Raw genomic sequence first — 23,594 nt, forward strand, 5'->3', positions numbered from 1 at the left:
TCGGCAAGCGAGTGTAAACACCTACGGTACACGTGTGGGCGTATGTGCCTGAACACATTGGGGGGGGGGGGGGGGGGGGCAGACACTTGTTTAGGTGCAGCTGCTAACAATTCCATGCGTGTGTTTATGTTTGTGATTGCATGACAAAGGGCTCATGCACCATCACTGCTTTGGTAGGTTGTTTTGTTCCAAACAGAAAATTTTGTTTGCTTGCAGGAGGATCAGTATGGAGAGAGAGAGAGAGGGAGAAAAAAAAAACGTGGAAAGAAGAGAGAAATAGGCAGCTCGGGGTACCTGGCTGGACTGAGTATGAATCTTGAAAAAAAAAAAAAAAAAAAAAAGTCCGCCGTCGTCTGTTTTCACAAAGTGGAAAACAAACAATGTGCATCTGTGCTTGTGAGCTATCGTTTGATCAATGTGTGTCGCGCCGGAGCAGAAATTCACCTGTTGCCAGTCCAGTTAAACAATTTGGTTTGAGTAAGAGAAGACAGAAGAGGAGAGGAGAAGGGGATGACGCCATGGCTCTGGGGAAATATCACATTGCAACAACACATCGCCGTCCAAAATGGTGTGTCAGTCTGGACGGAGTTCTGAGGTAACAATCTGTTTCGTGCAGACAGCTACAACAACGTCCTATTGTTGGGGAGAAATGGAACAAAGTATTGATAATAGATCAGACGGTGAAGTAAGGAGGCCATGAAGAGAGCATGGAAATGAGGAGGAAAAAAGTGCAAAATGTCCTTTTTTTTTTTTCCCCGTCCAAGTCCCAACTGAAAGCCTTCTGCTGATTCCAGCAGAAGCCTGGAGTGAGGCGCAATAACATCGACCTGCCCTTCACCCATCGGCAGTGACATGCGAGACACTCGTAAAAACTACCGAGATGCGTAAAGCATACCAACAAAAGAGTACAGGGAGCCCGGGGTCAGCAGTTCTTCTCTACACTGAGTGAAAACTAGTGAGAGAAACTGTTCTGAAGCAAATGTGAGTATTTAACTTGCTTATAGGGCGTTCATCATAATTAGGTTCATAAAGGGAATGATGTGTGATGCAATGGTAGAGCAATATTCAAAAAGCTTGACGCTATTAGAGCCGCAGCCAGCAATCTAGAGGGGTATAAATACCACCTTAATAAGGTCGTATAGAAGTTCATATGCAAATTTATTGCAATTTCATTCTGCAATATATTAACAAGAAAAAGTTTAATGGTTTTATGCAGAATAGCTGCATGTTAGGGTTAAACTGAATCGTCCCTCTCTTTTTTCTGTCCACACTTTGTCAAGATTAAAGTAAGAGGGAGGTGAAAGGAAGGTAGGGGAACGCTTGCAGAGGTTGCCAATCCATCACAGGGCCAACAGGGAAAATGGCAATTTAGAAAATTTCGAGTCACCAATAGATTGAAAGTTCTAATTTGTAGAAGAGTACAAAGAAAAAAAAAAACCAAGACAGAGAAAGACGGTGAGTTTGTCTCTGTGCAATAATAACCAGCGCTCGTGACGGAAAAAGACGTTTTGTTTTCACATCTCTGCTTTAGGATCATATTCATGTAAACCTTCCAAAAACTGACATACTCACCTGCTAACAGAAATGTTGTGGCTTTAGCGCCATGAAGAGCAACATTTACGCTGTGAACATTTCAAAGACTGCAAAAGGAAACTAATCTACACTCATTCATTCACTGAAAGTCTTTATAAATTCACTAAATTCAGTGGCCAATGAACTAATTCCCAAACTTAATTAATTTCCAACTTGTTCTGTATGTTTATTCCACAAAGAAAAAAAAAAACTACAGCATAAAAACTTTCTATCTGAACAAAACTCCAGTACTTTACTTGGCTTCATAGAAATACTTTAAAGCCACAAAACGCCGTACTAAGCGAGTGAGGAATATTTTGAACAGAGCGTGTTGGGGTTAGATGGGTGACGGCTGCGCTGACACGCTGACAGTTCTTCTAGGGAGAGCTCTGCGTCCTCTTCACCACATAGAAACTCCTCAGAATCCATGCCAAAATGGAAGTTTTGATTTCTCCCAGCGAGAAACACAGAAAACAGTGAGACTGGCGGAACTGACAGTATTCTCCAGCCTGCCGAGATATAAGGAGGAATGTCAATGCAAAGCTCGGCGCACCCGCTTTCGGCAGACTTGACAAAATCTGTGTGTGTGTGTGTGTGTGTGTGTGTGTGTGTGTGTGTGTGTGTGTGTGTGTGTGTGTGAAGTGTTAATGACAGTCCTCAGAGGGACCTCACAGCATCAGATCGGTGTTTTCATTCCCTTTTGGAACGCCGTCAGCCAATGGATGCTCGCCGTTTGATGTCTTCTGAACCGCGGATCCCACCCACACTCACACACATAAACAAACAGCGGCAGAAGCGTCGTTGCCACATCTCTTCACCGAGTCTTCCTGAGAGTGTATATATACATTATGTATATGCGCATGTACTGTGTGTCGCTAAGCTGTGCGGGCGCCGTCTGAGACCGGCGTGTTTGTGCGAGCGCGCATGCAGGTCGGTCTCCGTGTGTGGTATCTCCTAATTGGGGATCCGATACAGCTGTCTTGTCTCCTGCATTTCCCTCATTTCTCTCCCATCTCTGCCAGTTAGACTCAAACAGACAAACACGGAGGGAAGACCGCGAGCGTGCAGCGCAGAAGTCTTCCAGTTCATTCCCCATACGTACGCTAACGTCTTCAGGCGCTATAAAGAAATGAAGCCTTGGACTGTTTCCATGATGAAAAGGCAATGTGCTGTGAATTCAGAAGACGGCTTAATGTCACTGAAACATTAGCTTTAGCTGCCAAAAGGGCTTTCCGTGAAGTTTAAATCATAGCCTCCAAGGCACGCTGGCTAGTTCCTGCATTCTGGAGTTGGCATTACTGCGAAAGAGTAGTTTCTACTCATCACAATGTAAACAGTCCCATGAACAGAAAGCTATTATATTCTTGGAAAACTCTTTTCTCCCCCGGTTTTTTAATCTTTACATTTCTAGCATCTGATAACACTGACAGATGGGGTGGCGGGGGGGGGGGGGGGGGGGGGGGGGGGGGGTCAAGATTTGCTTTATAGATTTATGCCAGAACAAATAGCTTAGTATACGCTTTTTTTCTGAACAAAAGACTTTAATCAAAAACTCATTTAGACTATAGCTATTCAGGGAAGGTAGTTCAATACTCTTCCTTCTCAGGTTGCTAAATATAGGGTCTTTCAATCAATAGAAATATTAAAATTAGGTGTGATAACAAAGTTTGGCAAAAGATCACACTGACACCTGAAGAACAGGTGTTTGAAGGAAAAGAGCCGGCGATAACCAGGGTGTGACGGGGCGGTGGGGCTGGGAGGGTCGGACCCCCCCCATCTGGTCTGCTCACCCCGTCTTCTGCTGGAATATTGTTCAAGGGAGGATACAATTTATCTTTCCTGCAAAGTCATTAAATTTACTTCACCAGCAGAATGGACCAAATATGTCAGATAAATAAAGCAGATTGCCACCTCTCACGCGATTCACTTCATACACTCCTGCTGTCGTTTGCCTCATGTCAAGTAGCTCATTTTGGATGAATGCCAGATTTTTTTTTTCCTTAAAAAAAAAAAAAAACAACAGCAAAAACTAAATAAAAATTCAATGGCTGAACTGTGAACATGCTGCACAGCAAGAGTATACCCACTTTGAGTACGGACTTTGCTTGCATGCTTTAGGAGTGAATATGACCTTGTGGGCTCGCGACCTATCTGGGTTCAGCTTCAGCCACCCCTGAGTTCCATCAAGTGATATAGAAGATGGATAGATGGACCCATAAGCAATAAAAAAAAAATGTGTCTGGGTGAGTTTCTGCAACCAACACATCAGTAACATTTGTTTTGATAATATTTTTTTTTTTACGTTGATGTAATTATTAGAAGTAATAGAATTGTAACACATGGCACCCTGGCATCAAACCAACAGAAGCTTCAATGGCGAGTCTCCTCAGTCTCAGATATATGGTGTGATAGAGCCAAACTACATTTTGGTTCGGGATATTACCAATTACAAAAATGAAAACTGTAGACAATTGACAATGGGCACACTGCCCCTTTATCGCCATGGTAACTAACTTATTTTCTTCTAAGAGTGCCAATGTAATTAGCCTGACAGCATTCAAACTGGCTCTTGGTACAGTGTTTAATCTAATCATACACAAAACACATCAAGTGGATGTCAGTGTTGCCATGTTTGTGCAATTTTTGGATTCAGGCTCCTCCTACTGAAAGGGCTTTATGCTCAAATTCAAGCTGGAGGCAACGTGGCTGCACTGAAGCATTGATAGAGTCACGAATGGAGCTGCTTCACAACAAAAGCTTTTATAATGCTTCAAGAAAAATGAGATTTTATGCACAAATAACTGATTCAATGACAACAGCGCTCAGAGAAAAAAAAACATGTTTGAACTTTGGATTTCATATTTCCCGACTGATGTGACCATCAGTGTTGGGCAATAGCGCATTACAGGCGACAAGTTACTATAATGGCATTATTTTTTACAGTGACCAAGAGTTTAATGGATTACTTTTAAAATAAATTAACTCAATTACCATTGCAATATGGTACATTTGTCCACTACTTGGTGAATTAATTCATTTTTTTTCCACTGGAGTGTACATCTTCCTGTGTGTCGGAATGACATGCAAAATTTGCTTTCATCAGAAAAAAGTACTTTGGACCACTGAGCAACAGTCCAGTGCTGCTTCCCTGTAGCCCAGGTCAGGCGCTTCTGCTGCTGTTTCTGGTTCAAAAAGTGGCTTGACCTGGGGAATCCGGCACCTGTAGCCCATTTCCTGCACACGCCTGTGCACGGCGACTCTGGATGTTTCTACTCCAGACTCAGTCCACTGCTTCCGCAGGTCCTCCAAGGTCTGGAATCGGCCCTTCTCCACAATCTTCCTCAGGGTCCGGTCACCTCTTCTAGTTGTGCAGCGTTTTCTGCCACACTTTTTCCTTCCCACGGACTTCCCACTGAGGTGCCTTGATACAGCACTCTGGGAACAGCCTATTCGCTCAGAAATGTCTTTCTGTGTCTTACCCTCTTGCTTGAGGGTGTCAATGATGGCCTTCTGGACGGCAGTCAGGTCGGCAGTCTTACCCATGATTGCGGTTTTGAGTAATGAACCAGGCTGGGAGTTTTTAAAGGCCTCAGGAATCTTTTTCAGGTGTTTGGAGTTAACTGGTTGATTCAGTTGATTAGGCTAATAGCTCATTTAGAGTACCTTTTCATAATATGCTAATTTTTTGAGATAGGGATTGTTGGTTTTTCTTTACTTTTTGGCCAATATCAATATTAAAACAATAAAAGGCTTGAACTACTTCAGTTATGTGTAATGAATCTAACATATATGAAAGTCTAATGTTTATCAGTACATTACAGAAAATACTGAACTTCATCACAATATGCTAATTTTTTTGAGAAGGACCTGTATTCCAGTGTGCAGCGATCAAAGGACGTGAAAACAGAAACATTCTTGTCGAATGTCTTTCTGTCTCGATGAATAACAGCATTAATCTGTCCAAGCAGCTCCAGAAGTTAAATGTTTTGACAAAGCTAGTAGAAACTAACCTGGTGATGTATTGATTTTACAAATTGTATTTAGGGCAAGTAAGGACAATCTTCCAAAAAAAAAACATCCAACTTTTATTTTCTAAAAGAGTAGGTGTAGGGTATAATTTAAGACATTCACATAATTTTCAAGTGAGATGGGCAAATAATAAACGGAAAAGACGTTGTCCTTCAGTTCAAGGGGTAAAACTGTGGAACAAATTGGGAAGATAGCTCAAGGAATGTCCAAATATGAAATTATTTAAAAAGCAACTTAAAGAAATGACTTTTGAAAAATATATTAAGGAGAATGATTTTTGTTTTTAAGAAAGGGAGTGTGTTATTTACTGTACTGTGAACATAATTGTGTAATAATGAAGGTTGTAATATCTTTAGTTAAAGAGTTCAAGTAAAGAGGGGTGGGAGATAATGAGTTTTACTTCATCCCACTCCTTTTCGAGCTAATATAAATGTGTTTTGTTATTGTATTGTGTTGTATTGATTGTAATGATTTTTGTTTACTGATGAGCACTGAGAAAGAAATTCTGCTCGCAACAAAAACAAACAAACCAACAAACAAACACTGGTAGTGACTCAAGCCCCTCCACCTAAATACCAGCAGCTGGACTTTAACCACACCGCTTAACTTTACGCTGTTAAAAACCTGCACCCCGCCTCTACTGTGGAGTCGCCTGCTCTCAAACAGCTCATCAGAATGATAGCAGCACCCAGACGGCACACGACAAATGGGACAAAAACCTTTTTTCGGCTACTCAGAAAAGGGACACTCACAGATGAAAAGTGACAATATTTGCAGGACTGGAGTGCATCGAGATAACTGCAGACTTCGGGTCAGTCCACAACAGGTTTCTTGGGATAAGAGCTCACTGCACAAATGACAATACTGGTTGAAATTTCTCAGAGATTTCATTTTTGAGCAGCTGTTATGATTTGTTTTATGCATATCATTTATTTCTGTCAATAGTAACAGATTTTTGGTGCTGAGTTTGTCCGAGCTGAAACCACTTTTATTTATTTCAATATATTTTTGTGTCCATGTCATACAGTGTTGCCAGCTTTCATAGTTAAGCTGTGGAGGAAGTTTTATGTTTTTTTTAATCATTTTTATGATGCTGAAGTCACTTTGACTTTGGCTCTTTGATTCTGATTAATATATTCAGCCTGTTTTGTGTTGAATATTTCAGAAACCATTGTGATATTTTCAGCGTGTGCTGGATAGATTTAAATAAATTAGCGTTTAAAAATGACTTTGATTTGAGTCAGGTTTGTGTTTGTATAGATCATGATGCTGGGCAGAGTTTAGTTATGTAAATGCAAATAAAGAATGTGAAGCTGATCAACAGAATATTATTGTCCAAACAGCCCTGAAAAGAATCAGGACATTAACGGGAGCATGAAAGCATTTTCTTCAAAATAGCAACTCAAAAGTGTCTGTTAGCAGTAAAATATTTCTTTCTGGCATAAGTAATCTAAGTAACTGAGGTGCTTTTTGAATGAAATAACTAGTAACAGTAACTGGTCAGTATTTTTCAGTAACTAGCACAACACTGGTTCCCTGTGGATTGTTTGACCCTCAGTAGTGTTCTCATTATGTGAAGTTCAGGTTAAATGCGGAGAAAACAAAATCAATATAGTTCAATCAAGTATCAGTTTCATTACAAGCTTTGAATGAATTTGAAAATTGTATATATTTTCAAATAAATTGAGTTAAAAAGATATATAATTATGACTTGCCCCCTTGTACCACTACAGTTTGAAAATCATGAGGTTATATTATAGGTTAGTATGAGAGGTTTGTCAAATCACATCACGCCATAACTCACATAAACCTACCTAAAGTGTGAAAGTTCAATAATCAATAACAACAAATGAATCTATAAAACCACACATGCATTCAAATCATGTTACTTTCCTCTCATACAAACCAGCGAATCATCTGCAATGAAAAGCCAGAGCATACGATTAATGTGATGAATAATATACTGTGACTGTCAAGTCATGGCCCGACTGCCCACACAAAAGCTTGTCTGAAGCAGACAGAAATCTTGTGTCGGATCAGAATGAGGCAGTAATGAAGCTCAGAGCTGTTTGTCAACCAAAAAGAAACGAGTTATGCATACTCAAACAGAAGCCCTGCTACCACAGCAGAAATGTACTTCGTGTGTGTGATATTAACTTGTTGACCACTTCGCACAGACAGTGTTTCTGGTAACTGAGTTGTGACTGCGTCTTTACTTTAGTCATGTCAATAAATTAAAATTACTTGCATGATTGAGAAATTTTGAGTGAAAAACAGCCTAAAAAAGATGTAATGAGCCTGAAAAGGATGATATTTCATGTAGTTTGGCAATTTTCCTTAATTTGAAAAGTGGTTGAAAAGCGCTTTATCACACCTGCAGAGGTGTTACAAACTCCAGTAAAACTATTTTTATGGGCAGAGAGTAACTAAAAACTCATGTGTACTCATATTTCTGTCACTGGGAAGCCTAGTAGATTTAGTATTAACTCCCCCTGTCCCACAGTCTCAATGGCCTAAAGCATCACGTTTGGTAATGCTGCTAAAATATTCCCAAGTACTACTGATAAAACAGCGGGATGATCAAAAAAAGGTATTTGGAGCAATTTTGGGAAGAACGATTTGGTTTTGATATCGATCGACTGCCTTTTCATCCACTCCTCTGAGAATTTAATGAGCCATGCTGCAGGATTTCAGTGAAGGACTTAAGCTGCTATAACTTAGCTATTAATGATTAATGAGAGATTTAAAGCTCGTTCAGTGCTTTATATTATTTTTTTACCGATTTCTCACTTGAGTGGCTTTTAGTGGTTAAAGTTCGAGTACTCTTCAAGAAAAAAAGAGGAAAAAACTGCATCATGGAGCTATAACCAGCAAGACATGCAAATACACATACATATAGGTTCACACACACACACACACACACACACAGACATACAGATAGCTGTGGATCCGTAGCAAGCATGAGAGAAAGACAGAAAGACAACAAGTGTGACTGAAAGCGAGCGAGTGAGGGAGAAATTGCCCTTGTGCACCACTTTAGATTCCGCTCACGTTCTGCTCTGTCCCCAGACGTTAAAAGTGTGTCCATAGTTTGGGCGACCGGGGGAGTGATTGGAAATGTCAGCTGACAACAGCACTTTTCACTGACACTCTGAGAACTGGCACAGAGACAGAGAACGGGGGGGAAGGAGGGGCGGGGAGAGAGGGGGACAGAAAGACAAGGATGGAAGGAGGAAATGAGGAGGATGACAGAATGAGAAGGCAGAGGATGGTGCTGGTGGGCACACACTCACACACACACACACACACTCTCAAAGTAATGCCGGATAACAATGGGGATGCGGACGACATTGAAAGAATGTGTGTGTCACTGTCCTTCCGTCACTCATTGTAACCGTGTCCATGAATGAAATGCCTGTTTGTCCACATGTGTTTTGTCGCGTGTGCGCATGCGTGCGCTTCATGTCAGCGAGCGGCAGGAAGCTGCCACTCAGTCCGTTTCCGATCGCCGGAGAGAGTCAGGATCCAAAACACTGTGACTGCTGCACAACAACACACACACACATCCACACACACGCACACACACACACAAAACAGCTCCTCCTCCTTCTCCCACAGTGACCTTTCCTAAATGTTACTGGCCACTTGGCACACTGACTGGACCTCAAATGAAACTTTTATTGGCCCCCATTTTTCACCCGGTTTCTGCAGAACGCCTCCAGGGCCGAGCTGAAATACAGCAGGCCTGAACTGCAGCTGACACACAGCAGGGCCACGGTGCGGAGCGAGCGCGAGCGAGACTTTACATTTTGTTTTCAGTCCCCTCTGTCTTCATTGCAAAAATCAACATCATTAATCAAAAAAGGGTGAGTTTATTTACAGCTTGGCTTTCCGGGAAAGATGGGATATTGTGTGCTTTCCATTCTGAGTTGACACAGTTTGTCCACATGGGGATGGTTGAAAATAAAATGCAAAGAAACACGTTTTAGGGGACAACAATTTAAGAATGAGATTCCTCTAGCTCCAGTGACCGTAATGTGGGATATTATTTTAATCAAGGAGTAATGGTGAACACAAATTTACATGGCGTTTACATGAATAGACAAACAACACAGTTGGGTTCGGGAAACTTTAAGACCCAAAAATTTATTTTCAATATTTCAAAAGTGCTCCTTGACAGCAGCTCCAGTTACTGCAGGGATGTCTTCATTCTGACTTTTGTTTTGTTTTCTATTTTTATCCTACCTGCTTAAAAAGATCAAATGAAAGCTGCTTCGCTGAATGAACCCTCCGGATATGAGTTTGATCATTCAAAACAGAGCGGTTTATGAATAATTGATAATGCGCCTTGATTAGTTACACTACCCATCTTGTAGATTAGTCTGAGTACTGCTTCTATGAAGATCTTTAGATGAATAAATCAAATATCCTGCAACAGCTGATGTACAATTCATCTGTCAACCATCCATCCACCTTCTAGACCCACTTCCTCCACGCCAGGTCGCCAATTCCAGCTGCCATTGGTTAAAAGCAGAAAACAACCTCGACAGATCACTGATCCATGACAGACTGAACATAAAGCGTCAGAGAATCACCCACACATATTCACTCTGCAAAAATTGGAATTGAACTCAGGCTTTCTTCCTTTTCACAGCCTTCTCTTTTCTCCTGTGGCAGCTTGACCTCTCCTACGATCATTACTGCAAGAAATGTTTTGAAATCTCATTAAATGTGTTGATAACCCAGGGGTTTTCAAACATCTGCTGACGGACAGAGAGACGTCCTTGTGTGCGCGGACGACGCACTGCGGTGGGGAGCGGATGGGCTGGGCCCAGCTGGGTTGTGTTTTTTCCTCTGAGGAAGAACAGTGGAGGAACACAGAGGTCAAGAGCAAACTGTTGATACTCATTATAAGCTGCTGCTGGACTCACGCAACACTAATTACAGCAAGCTGAAGTGAACCGAGCAGGAATGAACTCCACTCCGCAGCACTGAAGGGCACGGAGCGGCGCATCTGCAGAGCAGGGACAGCGTCACAGCGGAGCGAAGGAGAGAATAGGAGAACTCACGGCTGGCAGAGTTTGATGAGGTCTTGGTCGGTGGTGGCAGGTGGCAGCCCTCGGATGTACAGGTTGGTCTTACTAAGTTGCTCCACTAGCCCTCCTCCCTGACCTCCTCCTCCACCTCCACCTCCTCCTGTGGTGCCGGGGCTAGGCGGAGCCATGGGCGGAGGATGAGGAGCATAGGACTGCTGCGGAGAGGGACGGAGGAAGACAAGACGGGGAAGGTCACTTCAGGTCACAGCACTGTTTTCTTCCTGTGCCATGATAACCTCAAATTAGATCATGTCAAGCTGCTTTCAGTCTTATGCCCCCTTCCCCTCCCGCTCACAGAAATATCTTCTATCTAACAAACTCACATCCTCGTGCATAATCTTTTCCTGTCCCACGCCAATATCTTGATTTGACAGGAAGTGCATCAAATTAAGGAAGCAGGATATGAGAAATTAGCAGAGCCGGGTGATCATGGTAACAGGTTTAATGGCAGGAGCCGGCATCAATAACAATAACATGCTGTGCTGAATCCGAGCACTGGCTTCCACACCAAATTCATTTTAATGAAAATGCAATAAGCGATTGAGCAGTGACCTGCTTAGATTTACAGTATGTTGTAGAAATGTTGGAGTAACTTTAAGCTGTGTGTAACGAAGCACAGAGCACCAAAAAGATCAACAATAATCCGAAATCATTCGGAAAAAACAATCATCATGAAATTTTTTTATAACAAGCACTGAAACAAAGTGAAGAAAATAAAATTGCAAGTGTTTGCTTGAACAAATTTGCAACTTCAAGGAACTAACAGGTCCACATCCTGAATTGATGTGTTTTAATAAATCTCTGTCTTGCAGAGAACAAAACAGGCAATCTGGATTCTAATGTGGGCCTTTGTCACCCTTAACTTACTCCACCATTTCCTATTGGCCTCCACTGTCCAATTACACAGCTCAATACTGCCTAAATGGCTTAATAAGATGGCCATTTCTGGCAGGGAAGAAGGGCAGTGCAGGGATTAATGAGTGTCTGCTGTCATGGTACACCCACCTTTGCCTGCCCACTGCCTCAGGCAAAACTATTAGGTTAACTTTAGAGAAAGTAAACAAGCTTGATGGTTTCTATGACAACTGTGTTCAAAACACAGTGTCTGCCGCCTTGATGTTTCGAGCAAAACGGCTAAACCGGCCTTGACAAAGAAATCTGGTCCCAGCATTGGTCCCACTGTTGGAAAAGAGGTTGGAACGAGTTCAAGAGCCTGCTGCAGCTCAGAATGATCAGAGGGCAGAACTGCTGTTGGTCCTGATGACGAGGGAGAGATGCAGCGAAAGAAAAGACGAGAGAAAAAACGGGAAGATCGTGTGTGTGTGTGTGTGTTCAGAGGAGTCCTGTATTTGGAAATGTGCGAGCGAATGTGTAAACACAAATGTAAGTGAGCATGTGTGAGCCCGTGTGCGTGTGAGTCGCTGTTTGTGATAATGACAGGCTGTCACCACAGTGCAATGCGGAGCCCGAGCCAGCTCTAATATTAATCCATTACCTGCATTTCCCCCCACCTGGCACACGACTCCTGACACAAACACAGGCGCACGTGCTGGCGGCTCAGGGAGATGGCACTAACGGGACTCAATACATGCACGGCAGTGAAAAGAGATGATGCCCGAGTCATTTTACAGGCCAGTGCGTCAAAGCAACAGCCAAGCATTAGTCTGCAGAGTTTCCACAAATGAAAGGACGACAAAGTACACAGATGAGAAAGAAACTACACTGGGTAATGCTTCATTTTAGTAGCTCTGACAAATTCTGCTTTACATTGTGAGAGTCTCTTACTGAAAATTGGTTTGTTATACAAAAATATTCCCGTTTTTTTTACAGGACACAGCAAAATATGTCAATGCTCTTTGAGGGACACGAGAATCTGAAGCACGTATGTTTTTAATATGTGCCTGATCGTGATGATGAAAAAGCTCCAGGCTAAAAAAGCCTAAACTGTGTTGACGTCTCACTCAGTGTGAGCCTGTAACAATAGGCTTGTTTACCAAACGCCTCCGACTAATAACGCCGACACAATGTTCATGCAATGTGTTCCACGCACATAAAAGGCCCAGGGCTGAAATAAGAGCCATACATTAAGATAATATAAAGCAGACACATTGCAAATGTGGTGTTAGCCCCACATAATGTATTCACACACAGTGGCAAAAGTGGACTTTTAGCATTTTCAAAGATTGCTAACTTAATGTGCAATTCATTCCCATTGCGATGAAGAGGCAAAAAGACTCTTTATACACACATGCACACGCGCGCACACACACTCTCTTTCCTCTTGCCTCTCTGACACAACACACACCTGATCAAAGGGTCTTACCCAGGGAACCTCTTTCAGCCAATTTGTGCAGCTGTCAGGGCTGGGCTGATAGTGAGCTGTGTATGTAATATGTCAGAGACTATAATAGGGAAATCCTTTGAAACATTAAAATCTCTCTAACATCCACACCTTCTCTCCCTTGCTCCCTCGCTGACGACTTCGACTCCAGTCTTTTGCTCTCTTCACCTCGATCCCTCCACGTCCCACACGCTGGCTCCATATTCCTCCTCGCTCGGCATAGATTCCTCCTCCCTCGCTCCCGCTTTCTCTCTCTCTTTTTAAGGATTAGTTTGCAGTCGCAGTGTGTGGACTGAAGGCTGCCTCTCAGCTGGTATTGTTGACACACTTAGTACAGTGGAGCAGCTCTCTCAGTGGGGGAAAAGGCTCAGAGGCAGCGACACAAACTGTCACACAAAGCAAACAGTCACTGGGCTTTTGAAGATTTTATGCACGGCTGAGCCTTGAAACAGAAACACCGGCAAAACACTGCTTCGGCGTGTCATGTATGTGCATGCTGTTTACTACCTGGCGAGCGTATTTTGATTAGGCAGGGCAGTGGCGCGACAGCTGAGGGATGGGCGAAGAGGAAAACTAAGTTATTTATTCAGGAGAAACTGAAAAATCTGAGGGAAAAGATGACATGCGGACTCGGGGCCAATGCATATAGTAGCTGAGCTGGCAGCTCATATTGGCCCAGCACCTTACAGACGCCATATGTCCACAGAATGCAGCTGTATTACGCAGCGGCGGCAGTTCGACTCGCTCACATGCTTTATTTCTGTTTCGCCGTCTCCTGTAAACTTTCCCGAAACAGAGCAGCTGTTTTTCGGCCGCAGCATTTCTAAAATAGTTTACATGTTTCGCGTTTCATAGCAAAATAAATAAAGCGGTTTTGTAGCTTGTTCGGCATATCTGTGGAAATACCTGATTAGAAATGGTGTTTGTGCCAGTAACAGCACAGCAGCTGGTATTAATCAGTATTAATGGACATTTTGTTGGTAATAAATTCCATCAAAGGGGTGGAAAAAAAATTGGTTTCTGGTGCAATTAACTGCTTTAAAACGAAGAGCCGGGGTAGCTGAGAAAACCTCACCTTCCTACCTGAACATTTTCTTCCCACTGTCCCTCTAAAACGAGAACAAATTGAAGTACAGATATTATGGGAAATGTCGGCACCAAATGAAATGCATTAAAAATTGGTATTAAGTCAACTGTTACTAAATACTGGCATTTACATACATTCAAGAATGAATTTCACACTTCAGAGACACAAGCTCATTTGGTAAAAATAGACCTCGCACATAACACTTGAACAGAGACGAGTGAGCCTCTGCACCTGGGAGACGCTCGGTGGAGTTTTTTTCTTTTAAACGTAACTCATCTGGTATGAGAATGCACGGTTTCTGTATAAAATTCAGCCTGTCACAGCAGCGGGCACAGCAAAAGATTCATTCTCACATGTGGATTTCAAGGGTTAACAATGGAATAACGTCTCATTTGTCAAGGTGAAGGTCAACATCACTACACCCCAAGGGCAATTTGTGGTAAAGCCGGCAGTGAAAGAGACATAAAAGGCAACATTATTCATACAATACACACACTGACACGTCAATTTACAGTTATTGAACAGATCAATGGTGTTTGGAATGAAACGGTTCTTGTACTTGTTGGATCTGAACGCGGGTAGACTGAACACACAACCTGATGGAAAAAAAAAACACCAGGATTGCTTCATTTTTTTTCCATCTGTGTAAATCCTTGAGGTTTCCTACACCGTATTGAGCTGTAAATGCAAGATAACCACTGCCACTCAGTGTCAACATGGAGCATGAGGCTGGAGGTTTCCTCCATGTTTCACTTCTGGCGAGCTCTGTTTTTTTCGCAGATGAGTGTAGACGAGTCGGTAAAGATGAATCGTTAGATGAAACATCCAAACTTTGATTATTTATATTCCTCCAATTAATGAACCATTAATAAACTCATCGGTTGCCATTCATTCATTAATCAGCTTCTTTTAGTACCGTGTTCCCGCTCCGATCTTTCACTGAGTAATCAAGGATAAGTTACTGCACCATAAAACGAAAATGTAAATACTGAACCTGCAGCCAAACACACACGTATGCGCGCGCACACACACACACACACACACACACACACACACACACACACACACACACACACACACACACACACACACACACACACACACACACACACACACACACACACACACACACACACACACACACACACACACACACACACACACACACACACACACACACACACACACACACACACACTCACTCACTCACTCACTCACGCAAGCACAGCCTTGAGTGCTCTGCTTTATTGTTCTTCAACACTCCTATTCTACAAACAATGAGCTCCTGGAAATCCCACAAATAGGCCAGTCATTACCACACATCTTTTGAGCAGATCAAACTTATCTGCATTCATTGTGAGTCCATTAGAGAAGGTGGGAACAAAAGGGAAACCGATATGGAAGTGCAGATGTGGGAGAGGGTGTTGTACGGTCTCACTGAGAGGTGAACTTTTTGATGACAGGGAGGGAAGAAAGGATAAAAGAGGGAAAGAGAAATGGCTGATGAAATGAATTAAGAAGGGTAAAAGAAAAGAGGAGCACACACAAATGTAAGGGAAACGGAGAACATGGGAGGAAGAGTGTGTGTGTGTGTGTGTGTGTGTGTGTGTGTGTGTGTGTGTGTGTGTGTGTGTGTGTGTGTGTGTGTGTGTGTGTGTGTGTGTGAGAGTGTGTGTTGGGCTGTTCCGGCCACTTCGGATGCTTCCTGAAACACAGGGGAAGGAATGCAGGGGCTATTTTTGGGCCCAACACTGAGATTCTCTCTTTACTCTGAGAGCGTCTGAACAGAAGCGGAAGGGTTTAAAGGAAGCACTTATGAATAAATCAAAACTGAAACACGGTGCCCAGTATACTGCCCCCCCATTAGAGGATTAAGAAAGCAAGTACACTGGCCTTAAACTATTTATCCATCACCGCATCCACTCTTGAACTGATCCAAATATTTCAGAAAGCACAGAAATAAACACAACCTGAAATTGCACAACACCAGCTCACTAATAACTCAATCATTACACTTTCTCTGACAATTCTCCAGCCATAGAATCCAAATCAATCTGGGTGTCACCCAGGGTGAGCGCGTCTTGGAGACAGGCCCAATGATATCGACTACAGGAAGGATACTTGTCAGTTTCCAAGTGTCGTGATGAAGCATGCGTGGGTTCGAGGTACGTATAACCTTCGCTGTGATCAGTCTTGAAGGTAAATAACACGCCTGGGGAAATCACACCTCAGAGTTATTCAAGAAAACCATTTCAAAGTCCAATTACATGAGCAGCTATAAATTTCTGGAAAATAATCTGCAGTTCTTTGAAACACGACTGCAGCTCCCAGAAGGCCATGGTGGGATTTTTTTTATTGTAAATGTAAACCGCCGAAAACAAGTGTGTGAAATGATAGAGCAACACCTTTATTAGCTCTGACTGCCTCGCATTGTCGGAAACGAGTCGATGATGATGATGACGATGATCATGGTGGTGATGGGCCTGCAGCTAATTCACTCTCTGTGGTTCTGTCATAAATTGAAGGTCACGCCATTTCTTTAGCCAGAAGCTAACTATTACACTGCACCAGTTAGCAAGCTGTGTCAGGTATCAACTCATAAGAACTGTTGCCAACTCGAGTTCACTGCAATGCTGGATCATTCGGTTTAATGTTTTTAGTGCTATCACGGCATATTTGTGCGAAGATCTCATGGCAAGCGTCAGTAAACATACAAAAAAAACAACGAATGAATGACACGATCAGCAGAGGTGGCAGATGAATTAACATGCGTAACAGTAAGTTCCCTAACAGATAATGAAATATATTATTTAACGACGGGCTCTGTGAGGCTGTGACGGTACTCGCCTCATTACTATGCCCCTGTGTGTCACTGGACAAAAACATACCAGACCGACCACCATATTTTATGAGTAATACTAGATTTAACTACACCCCTGAGCTAAAGCAGTATAATTATTGTAATTTATTACTCTTTACATTTGCAGAAACTCAAGAACGAGCGGATATCGAGTTTAACCAGGGTGTCTGCAAGTTTCATCAGCTTCGATTTAAGATCACCGCCAGGTCAGTCGGGACGGAAAAAGTTCCACTTGGATGAAAATGCATGATGTGGACTGATTAAAATATAGTCTGCATGACCTATTTAATGTGATTTAAATATGATAGTTCAACCAAAGACCACAGAATTAGTAACACTTTTTAAAAGTCATCTAAGATTATATTTATAGAGGTATAATTGACTCCTTAAAAAAAATTCCTCTCCGTTTAGTTAAAATGTTTCCTTCGTCTCAGAGAGCATAATCCTCCCCTGTAAGTGTGGCTTCCCTTAAAACAAAGCTTTTGTTCCAGCACTTTAGAGCCGCTTTTGCTGACACTGCATTCCGTCTTTTTGTGCTTCCTGTCTGTTCATCTCCTCACCGCTACATCCCAGGTACCTCCACTTTAATTCTCACTCCTCTCCTGTTTGGCTCTCACCTCCGTCCTAATTTCCTCTCCTATCTCATCACTCGCTCCTTCCCGTACGACACCTTCGCCGCTTCCGTCTCCTCGGGAGATCGGGTCGTCCGGGTGGAACGGCATGTCCCGGCCTCCTCCCCCTCGCCGTCTCCCTCGTTAGCATCAGCGACGACAGCGTCAACAACACTTGGTATGTTATAAACACGCCGGACAAACATCCCAGATGGACGTCCGGCTCGGACTGGGCGCTCGCTGACCTGGTGGGAGACGAGGAGGCGATGGAGGGAGTCTGTGGTAGGTTGGTAAAACTCACCATGAATTCCTGTGGCTGTGTGTATTTTTGAGGAGGTCAGAGAGGGGAAGACAGTGAGCGAAAGAGCAAGGCTATGTGTGAGTTTGCAGGCGATTTAACGATTTGACTCGAGATTGATTTGAATTTGCATTCGCCCGCCCAGCTATTGTTCTTGGGATCAGGTCTGAGTGAGTGTTTGCGTGCAGGGTTATGGGAAAGTGGCGTTGGATAGAAAGAAAAAAAAAAAAAAAAAAACCCTACAAAATGTGAGCTTATGCAAATAATGTTCAGTATTTGGGTAAAGTTTGAACAGATTTAGGAGTACACAGTGTAACTTTACTCCTTAAACTGAAAATGATTTTTTGGGTGTGTGCCGTTCCAGAGAAACAGCAGACTGCCCAAATACAGGCAACAAGACCGGTTCAAGGTTTTGTATTAATATAAACCGTGTGTTTTCCATGGTATTCCCACAGTTATTAGTCATTTCTGCACTTCAAAAGGAACACTCAAAAAGTAGCTCACCTTTTATGTAGTTAAACAGAACATGAGCGTGTAAAGGTTAATCATACACGAGTTCATTTGCTCCTCTCACTTCTCAGTTGATATTTTCAAACTATAACACCACTAAAGGGTGTCTTTTCCACTCTGAAATAGGCATGAGTACACGCTCTCTCAATTCAAAACACAACCATAGTTGCTAAGTGCGGATTTCACAGATGGGCAGATGTTTATACTGTACAGCAAAAAGAATATGTTGGCTGTGGCTCGAATCCAGAGTTTTGCTGAGTCATTAATAATTGATGTTGTTGGATGTGGAGTAATGGAGTAGATATACTAGTGTCCTCCCAGAGAGAGTGGATATTGGGAACTTTTCTTTCTCCTGTCTAATCTTGTGCTGGTTGCAAGTGCCAGAAAATAGTTGTTGTCACCCGCTTATGTACATTGAAACTGTGCACAGTTTTTCAACAACACTGGTCAAGTAAGAAAAAAAAAGGCTTACTCTGTGAACGGCTACAAAGCTCAGAGAACAAAATCCGAATAGTTTTCCCAATAATTTCCCTTCAAATGCACTTACTGGTCTCCTGACCACAAAGAAATACTTTCGTGACGAGTCCATTCTGCCAGCGCTTATATATCACACTGAACATATGTTGTACTTGCGTGTTGGCTCGTGTTCAAGTCCTCTATTGAGTCATGTTTTTGCATGTGTGCCGACTTGCTGCCCGCAACAATTAGACCACATAACGTATCAAGCTACAATAAAGTGTCTGAACTTTAAAGAAAATGGAAAACTCTTTCTGATTGATGTCCAACATCAACATTCCATTGTATTTTACTTCAAAACCCACTCCGACAATTGTGTCTCCATTGCTCTGGCACACCACCCAAAAAAAACCCTCAAAAATCTTATGATATATTTTTCCATCTAAATTACATGACCTCTAGCATGCGAGTTAAAAAAAAAGTGGGGGGGGAAACATGCATATTGAAGAGGAGCGATGCACCAAGCTCTTTTATTATGGATATTTATGCAAATGCAACATTAGTTTATTCAAGAAAGTCTCTCTCGCTCCTCCTCTCATTGCCCCCTGGTCAGTGTTTCAGCTCGGCAGGATGTGCGACGAGCAGCGGCAGGGCTCAGGAATCGTGATCGGTTTAATGTGGACCAATACATGAGGGAAAATCACGGAAGTTTCATTTTGCTTCCGTGACCTCTTCAAAGTTTAAAATGAAGTAATATTAAATATTGCAGTGGTGGCTCCACTTCTTTGTCACAGCTCTGGATGCTCTGTATATTCCTATCTGTGACTTATCACCCAGCAGCGTTCGTATCCCCCTTTATCTTATCTTTTCCTTCTTGCATATTAAATCTCATCATGCCCTCCCGTGTCCCTCACCTCTCCACTGTTTTTTGTCAAGCTGGTTTGCATTTCTCTGCCTCCTCCGTTACTTCCTTGCCTCGTCTTTTCGCCTTCAACTTTCCCCTTCCCTCCATCTCCTCGGCAGCCGGGCCCCCCTTTGCCCTCTTTTATTTTTCTTGCCCATCATCTCTTTTCCTCCCGTCTCATCTTTTCCTCGCGCCCGCTCCCCTCCCCTCCGACACTGTGCGGGAGATTAAAATATGAGGAAACAATCAAGCTCCGGCTCATTAGCATATGAACAGGGAGGCCGACAGGCAACTGCAGACATGACAACAGAGCCCTGGAAATCCACCGCAGAGCTTTTTTTTCCCCCCCCTTCCTTTAAATCCCAGGAATGACTTTTTACCGTATTTTGTTGAATGAAAGAGAACAATCCTTTGCCAGTCTTTTCAGGCAGCCGAATTACCATCAGAATAAGAGGGCAGAAGAATACGATAGAAAGCTTATATAGCGTCAGGTCAAAGAATGGAGACTATAGAATAAGTGTGCAGACAGAATAATGTTTCACCGCATCAACAATGAGAAGCTGAAAAGATTTGCTGTCTGTGTGTGTGCGTGGATGCGTCAGGCTCGGCTGTGTTGGGTTCATCTTCTCACAACAATGAGAGGACGAGGGATAAGGAATTAGCATGTGTGCATGTGTCTACGCCTGTCCACTCTCATTAGCGAATCAATTAAAATGTCACTATAAGCCCGATCGCGTCACAGGAGGGGACATACAGTACATTATGTGGGCAGGTAATGCTTCTTCACATCACAGAAGGAAGCGGCTGAACAATATTACGTATTGCTGAATAGATTTTAATTTGTAAAGGTCTATGAAAAGGCTAGAATTAAAATAATAATCATAATGGAATGTATGAAAAGTGGTCGAGTTTTCCCTGTACAAAGACAAACTCCACAAAACTTGATGGATTTTTCAAGGCATGAACAAAATCCACTGCAAAGACAAAAAGGAAATTTTACTGCAAATGTATTGAAAGGTGTTTCCTTTTAGCACATTCTTCTCAATGTTAAAAACACAATCAATTTGATTTTCAAATTTGGATTAACCAGGCACTGCATTTGTATGAAAACACAAAGGGTAAAAAATGAAATTATATGTGATTGAGCTCTAATGGGAGCGATAACCCAACTCTGCAGTCACTTTGACACAAATGCTCCCTGGTGTTTTAACGCCATAAAGCGAATGAGTGCAGTCACTTTGAACATTTAAATTTATGTGGATTTGAGTTAGCAGAAGTGGATGTGGACACATCCTGAAAGGATTGGTACCCTACGCTTAAGACCAAGCGTTTTATGATAAGTCTTCAGGTGTGATAGACGCTCGATTGTAACTTGGCACATCGGCATTCGGAGATAATCGCCAAAGTGAGCTTCCTATCATCGTCTGTATGTTCAGCTTTCACCACAAAATGAATTATCACAGCATTGAAAGACATATTTATGCAGAGTGAAAACTGAGTTTTAAAACAGAATAAATTGCTGATACAAAAAAAAAAAAAAAATGCTGTTTATCCAGCAGCTGCTGAGAAAGACCATGTTGAGGAAGCAACTGCAGTTTACTCGAGATGGTGGGCTGGACCAGAAGACATGCTCAGAGCTTCTGTGTCATAAAATATTCAGTCAATGGTTTCCTGAAAGTGGACAAGAGTCCATGCAGTGGTTTCCAGTATGATTTCCTCCCTGTTCTTCATGCATAGCTCATGAGCATCAGTGACCCTCTGGCCTCGCTCATTGTTCAGACCTCTCCAGATTTCCACAACGGTTGGATGGAATCATCATCCATTAGTGGGATTATGATAATCTTCTCAATTTAGCTTCACGGGTTTAAGACAACTCTTGCTATTTTTTCTCCTGACTGATGACGTCTTAAAATGTTCTATATCTAGCCACATTACCAAACGGTTCCCCAACGAATTATCTAGTTACCAGAAGATTTTCCAGCTGTTTTTTTATGGACACTGTTTAATTTTACAGTGTTTTCTTGCCCCTGTTCCAGTTGTGTTGAGACATGCTGCTGCTGCTGCTGCTATGTAATTCAAACTGAACAAGTACTTTTCATGAAGTAATAAAATGATCTCACTGAGCAAACAACGGTAAATAGATCATAAAATTGTCATACATGATTACTCTACACAGATTATTGAAATGGTGTGATTTTGCACGGCTTCGGCATGATTTACCGGCAATTTCACTTCCAAGAGAAAGTGTTGCACTGAAGCCGTGCGGTCTTGACTAATGCCGTAACAAGGTTCAATATGCCTCTCCTCCTCAGATTGACCGGGTCTGATTTAAACACGCTTATCTTTACCTTGTCTGCTCTGAGGGTCACTGACCATTCATTATTACTCTGCTTCCTTCCTTCACCCGTCCCTCGCTCCTTCCTGCTTCTCTCCGCGCTCTAATTAAATTCCTCCATCAAATCTGAGAGGGGCAAATATTCAGGGAATGAGAGAAGAAGAGAGGGAACAGAAAGAGAAAGGGATAGAAAGAAGAAGATATCAGAGCGCAGGATCATATTGAGTGGAATTCAAGCAGGCTGACTGAGATCGAATGAAGATCTGAGCATTTCTGGAAGGAAAATCTATAACACGGTATGCGGACAAAGGTGCGCCTGTCTTTATTATTTCTCAGGTGGAAGATTATACAAAAGCAGGAGCATGAACTGTGGGAAAAAGACATGCATACATGTAGCCAGGATAGAGCGGTAGAAAGAGGTATGACAATATGCATTAAGATTGAGACTATTTGACACTTTATTCCAGACTATGCACGCTTCGCTGCTGAAATAAAACTCACTTTTAATGTTGACTGATCCGTCATCCAAAAACATGTTAGTCGACCTGTCAAACCAAATTGCACCTCGATGGGGAAGAGCTACCGAGACGAAGGCACACCGCACGATTTATCCACGGCAAATTCAATCCGTCTGAATACTGAATTGGTGTTAAATACATTTAAGTTTCTGAGCCATTTCAACTCTCACCTCTTTTGTGCTCCTGAGAGACGATCCGCAGCGGCTCACATTTATAATTCAGAATGCCGGGTTGAGTCATTCAAATAAGAAAGAGACATGGTGCACCCGTTTAAAAAACAAGGGCTGAGCGGGGAGAGCAGCAGTCAACGTATTCACCGATCATAACCCTGACACTGTGAGCGCTTTGATTGATTTAAAGGCCCGATCAAACTACCTGGAAAAGGTTAAAAGTATCCATTACTGGATAACATGCTTTTGCTATCGAACAGAGAGGAGAAAAAAAAAGAAAAAAAAGGGGCTGAGCTGCATAGAGCAACAATCGAGCAGAACTGTATCCCGGAGGCATCAATACACTGAAAGATTAAGAGGGAAACCGTATGAAATACCACCTCAAACATTCCTTTCTGATAGAACACTGAATTGCTTCACTTTGGCGTTTGATAGACTTTATAACTTTAAGAATACTGAAACGCCCGAGCTACAATACTCCATTTAAATTCCAAATTATAAAATATCAAACTGCTTTAAGAAGAAATCCTTCCAAAAAGCCTTCAGATGTTGTACAAGGACAAAAAGTGATTTAAAAAAAAAAGAGGAAAAAAAAGTGGACTGCAGAGAGAATAAAAAATAGAAGCAGAGAGAGGCAGGATAGGAACAACCAGGTTTGACAAAAATGTATGATGGCTGGCAAAAAAAAAAAGAGAGAGAAGAGAAGAGCAGAGGAGGGAGAAAAGGCCACCAGAGAGGTCACTTCTGCTGTTAATAATTTATCCTTTAAAAAACAGTCTGAGGCTTTAATTGGTGCTGTGGCTAATC

At 42.4% G+C, this 23,594-nt stretch overlaps 1 protein-coding gene across 10 annotated transcripts in view; it reads right to left on the reverse strand.

Moving 5' to 3' along the window:
• Positions 1-23,594, reverse strand: part of LOC115397477 (RNA-binding motif, single-stranded-interacting protein 3-like) — a 135,156-nt gene that overhangs the window by 67,660 nt on the left and 43,902 nt on the right. For 7 of the 10 annotated variants that reach the window (XM_030103822.1, XM_030103824.1, XM_030103821.1 and 4 more), the window contains one exon: positions 10,671-10,852. In XM_030103822.1, the coding sequence (XP_029959682.1) occupies positions 10,671-10,852 (182 nt within the window). The remainder of the gene's footprint in view (positions 1-10,670; positions 10,853-23,594) is intronic. The other 3 variants (XM_030103825.1, XM_030103823.1, XM_030103826.1) reach the window with 1 other exon arrangement.

This window comes from Salarias fasciatus, chromosome 11 (assembly GCF_902148845.1).
Source record: "Salarias fasciatus chromosome 11, fSalaFa1.1, whole genome shotgun sequence".
Taxonomy (NCBI): domain Eukaryota; kingdom Metazoa; phylum Chordata; class Actinopteri; order Blenniiformes; family Blenniidae; genus Salarias; species Salarias fasciatus.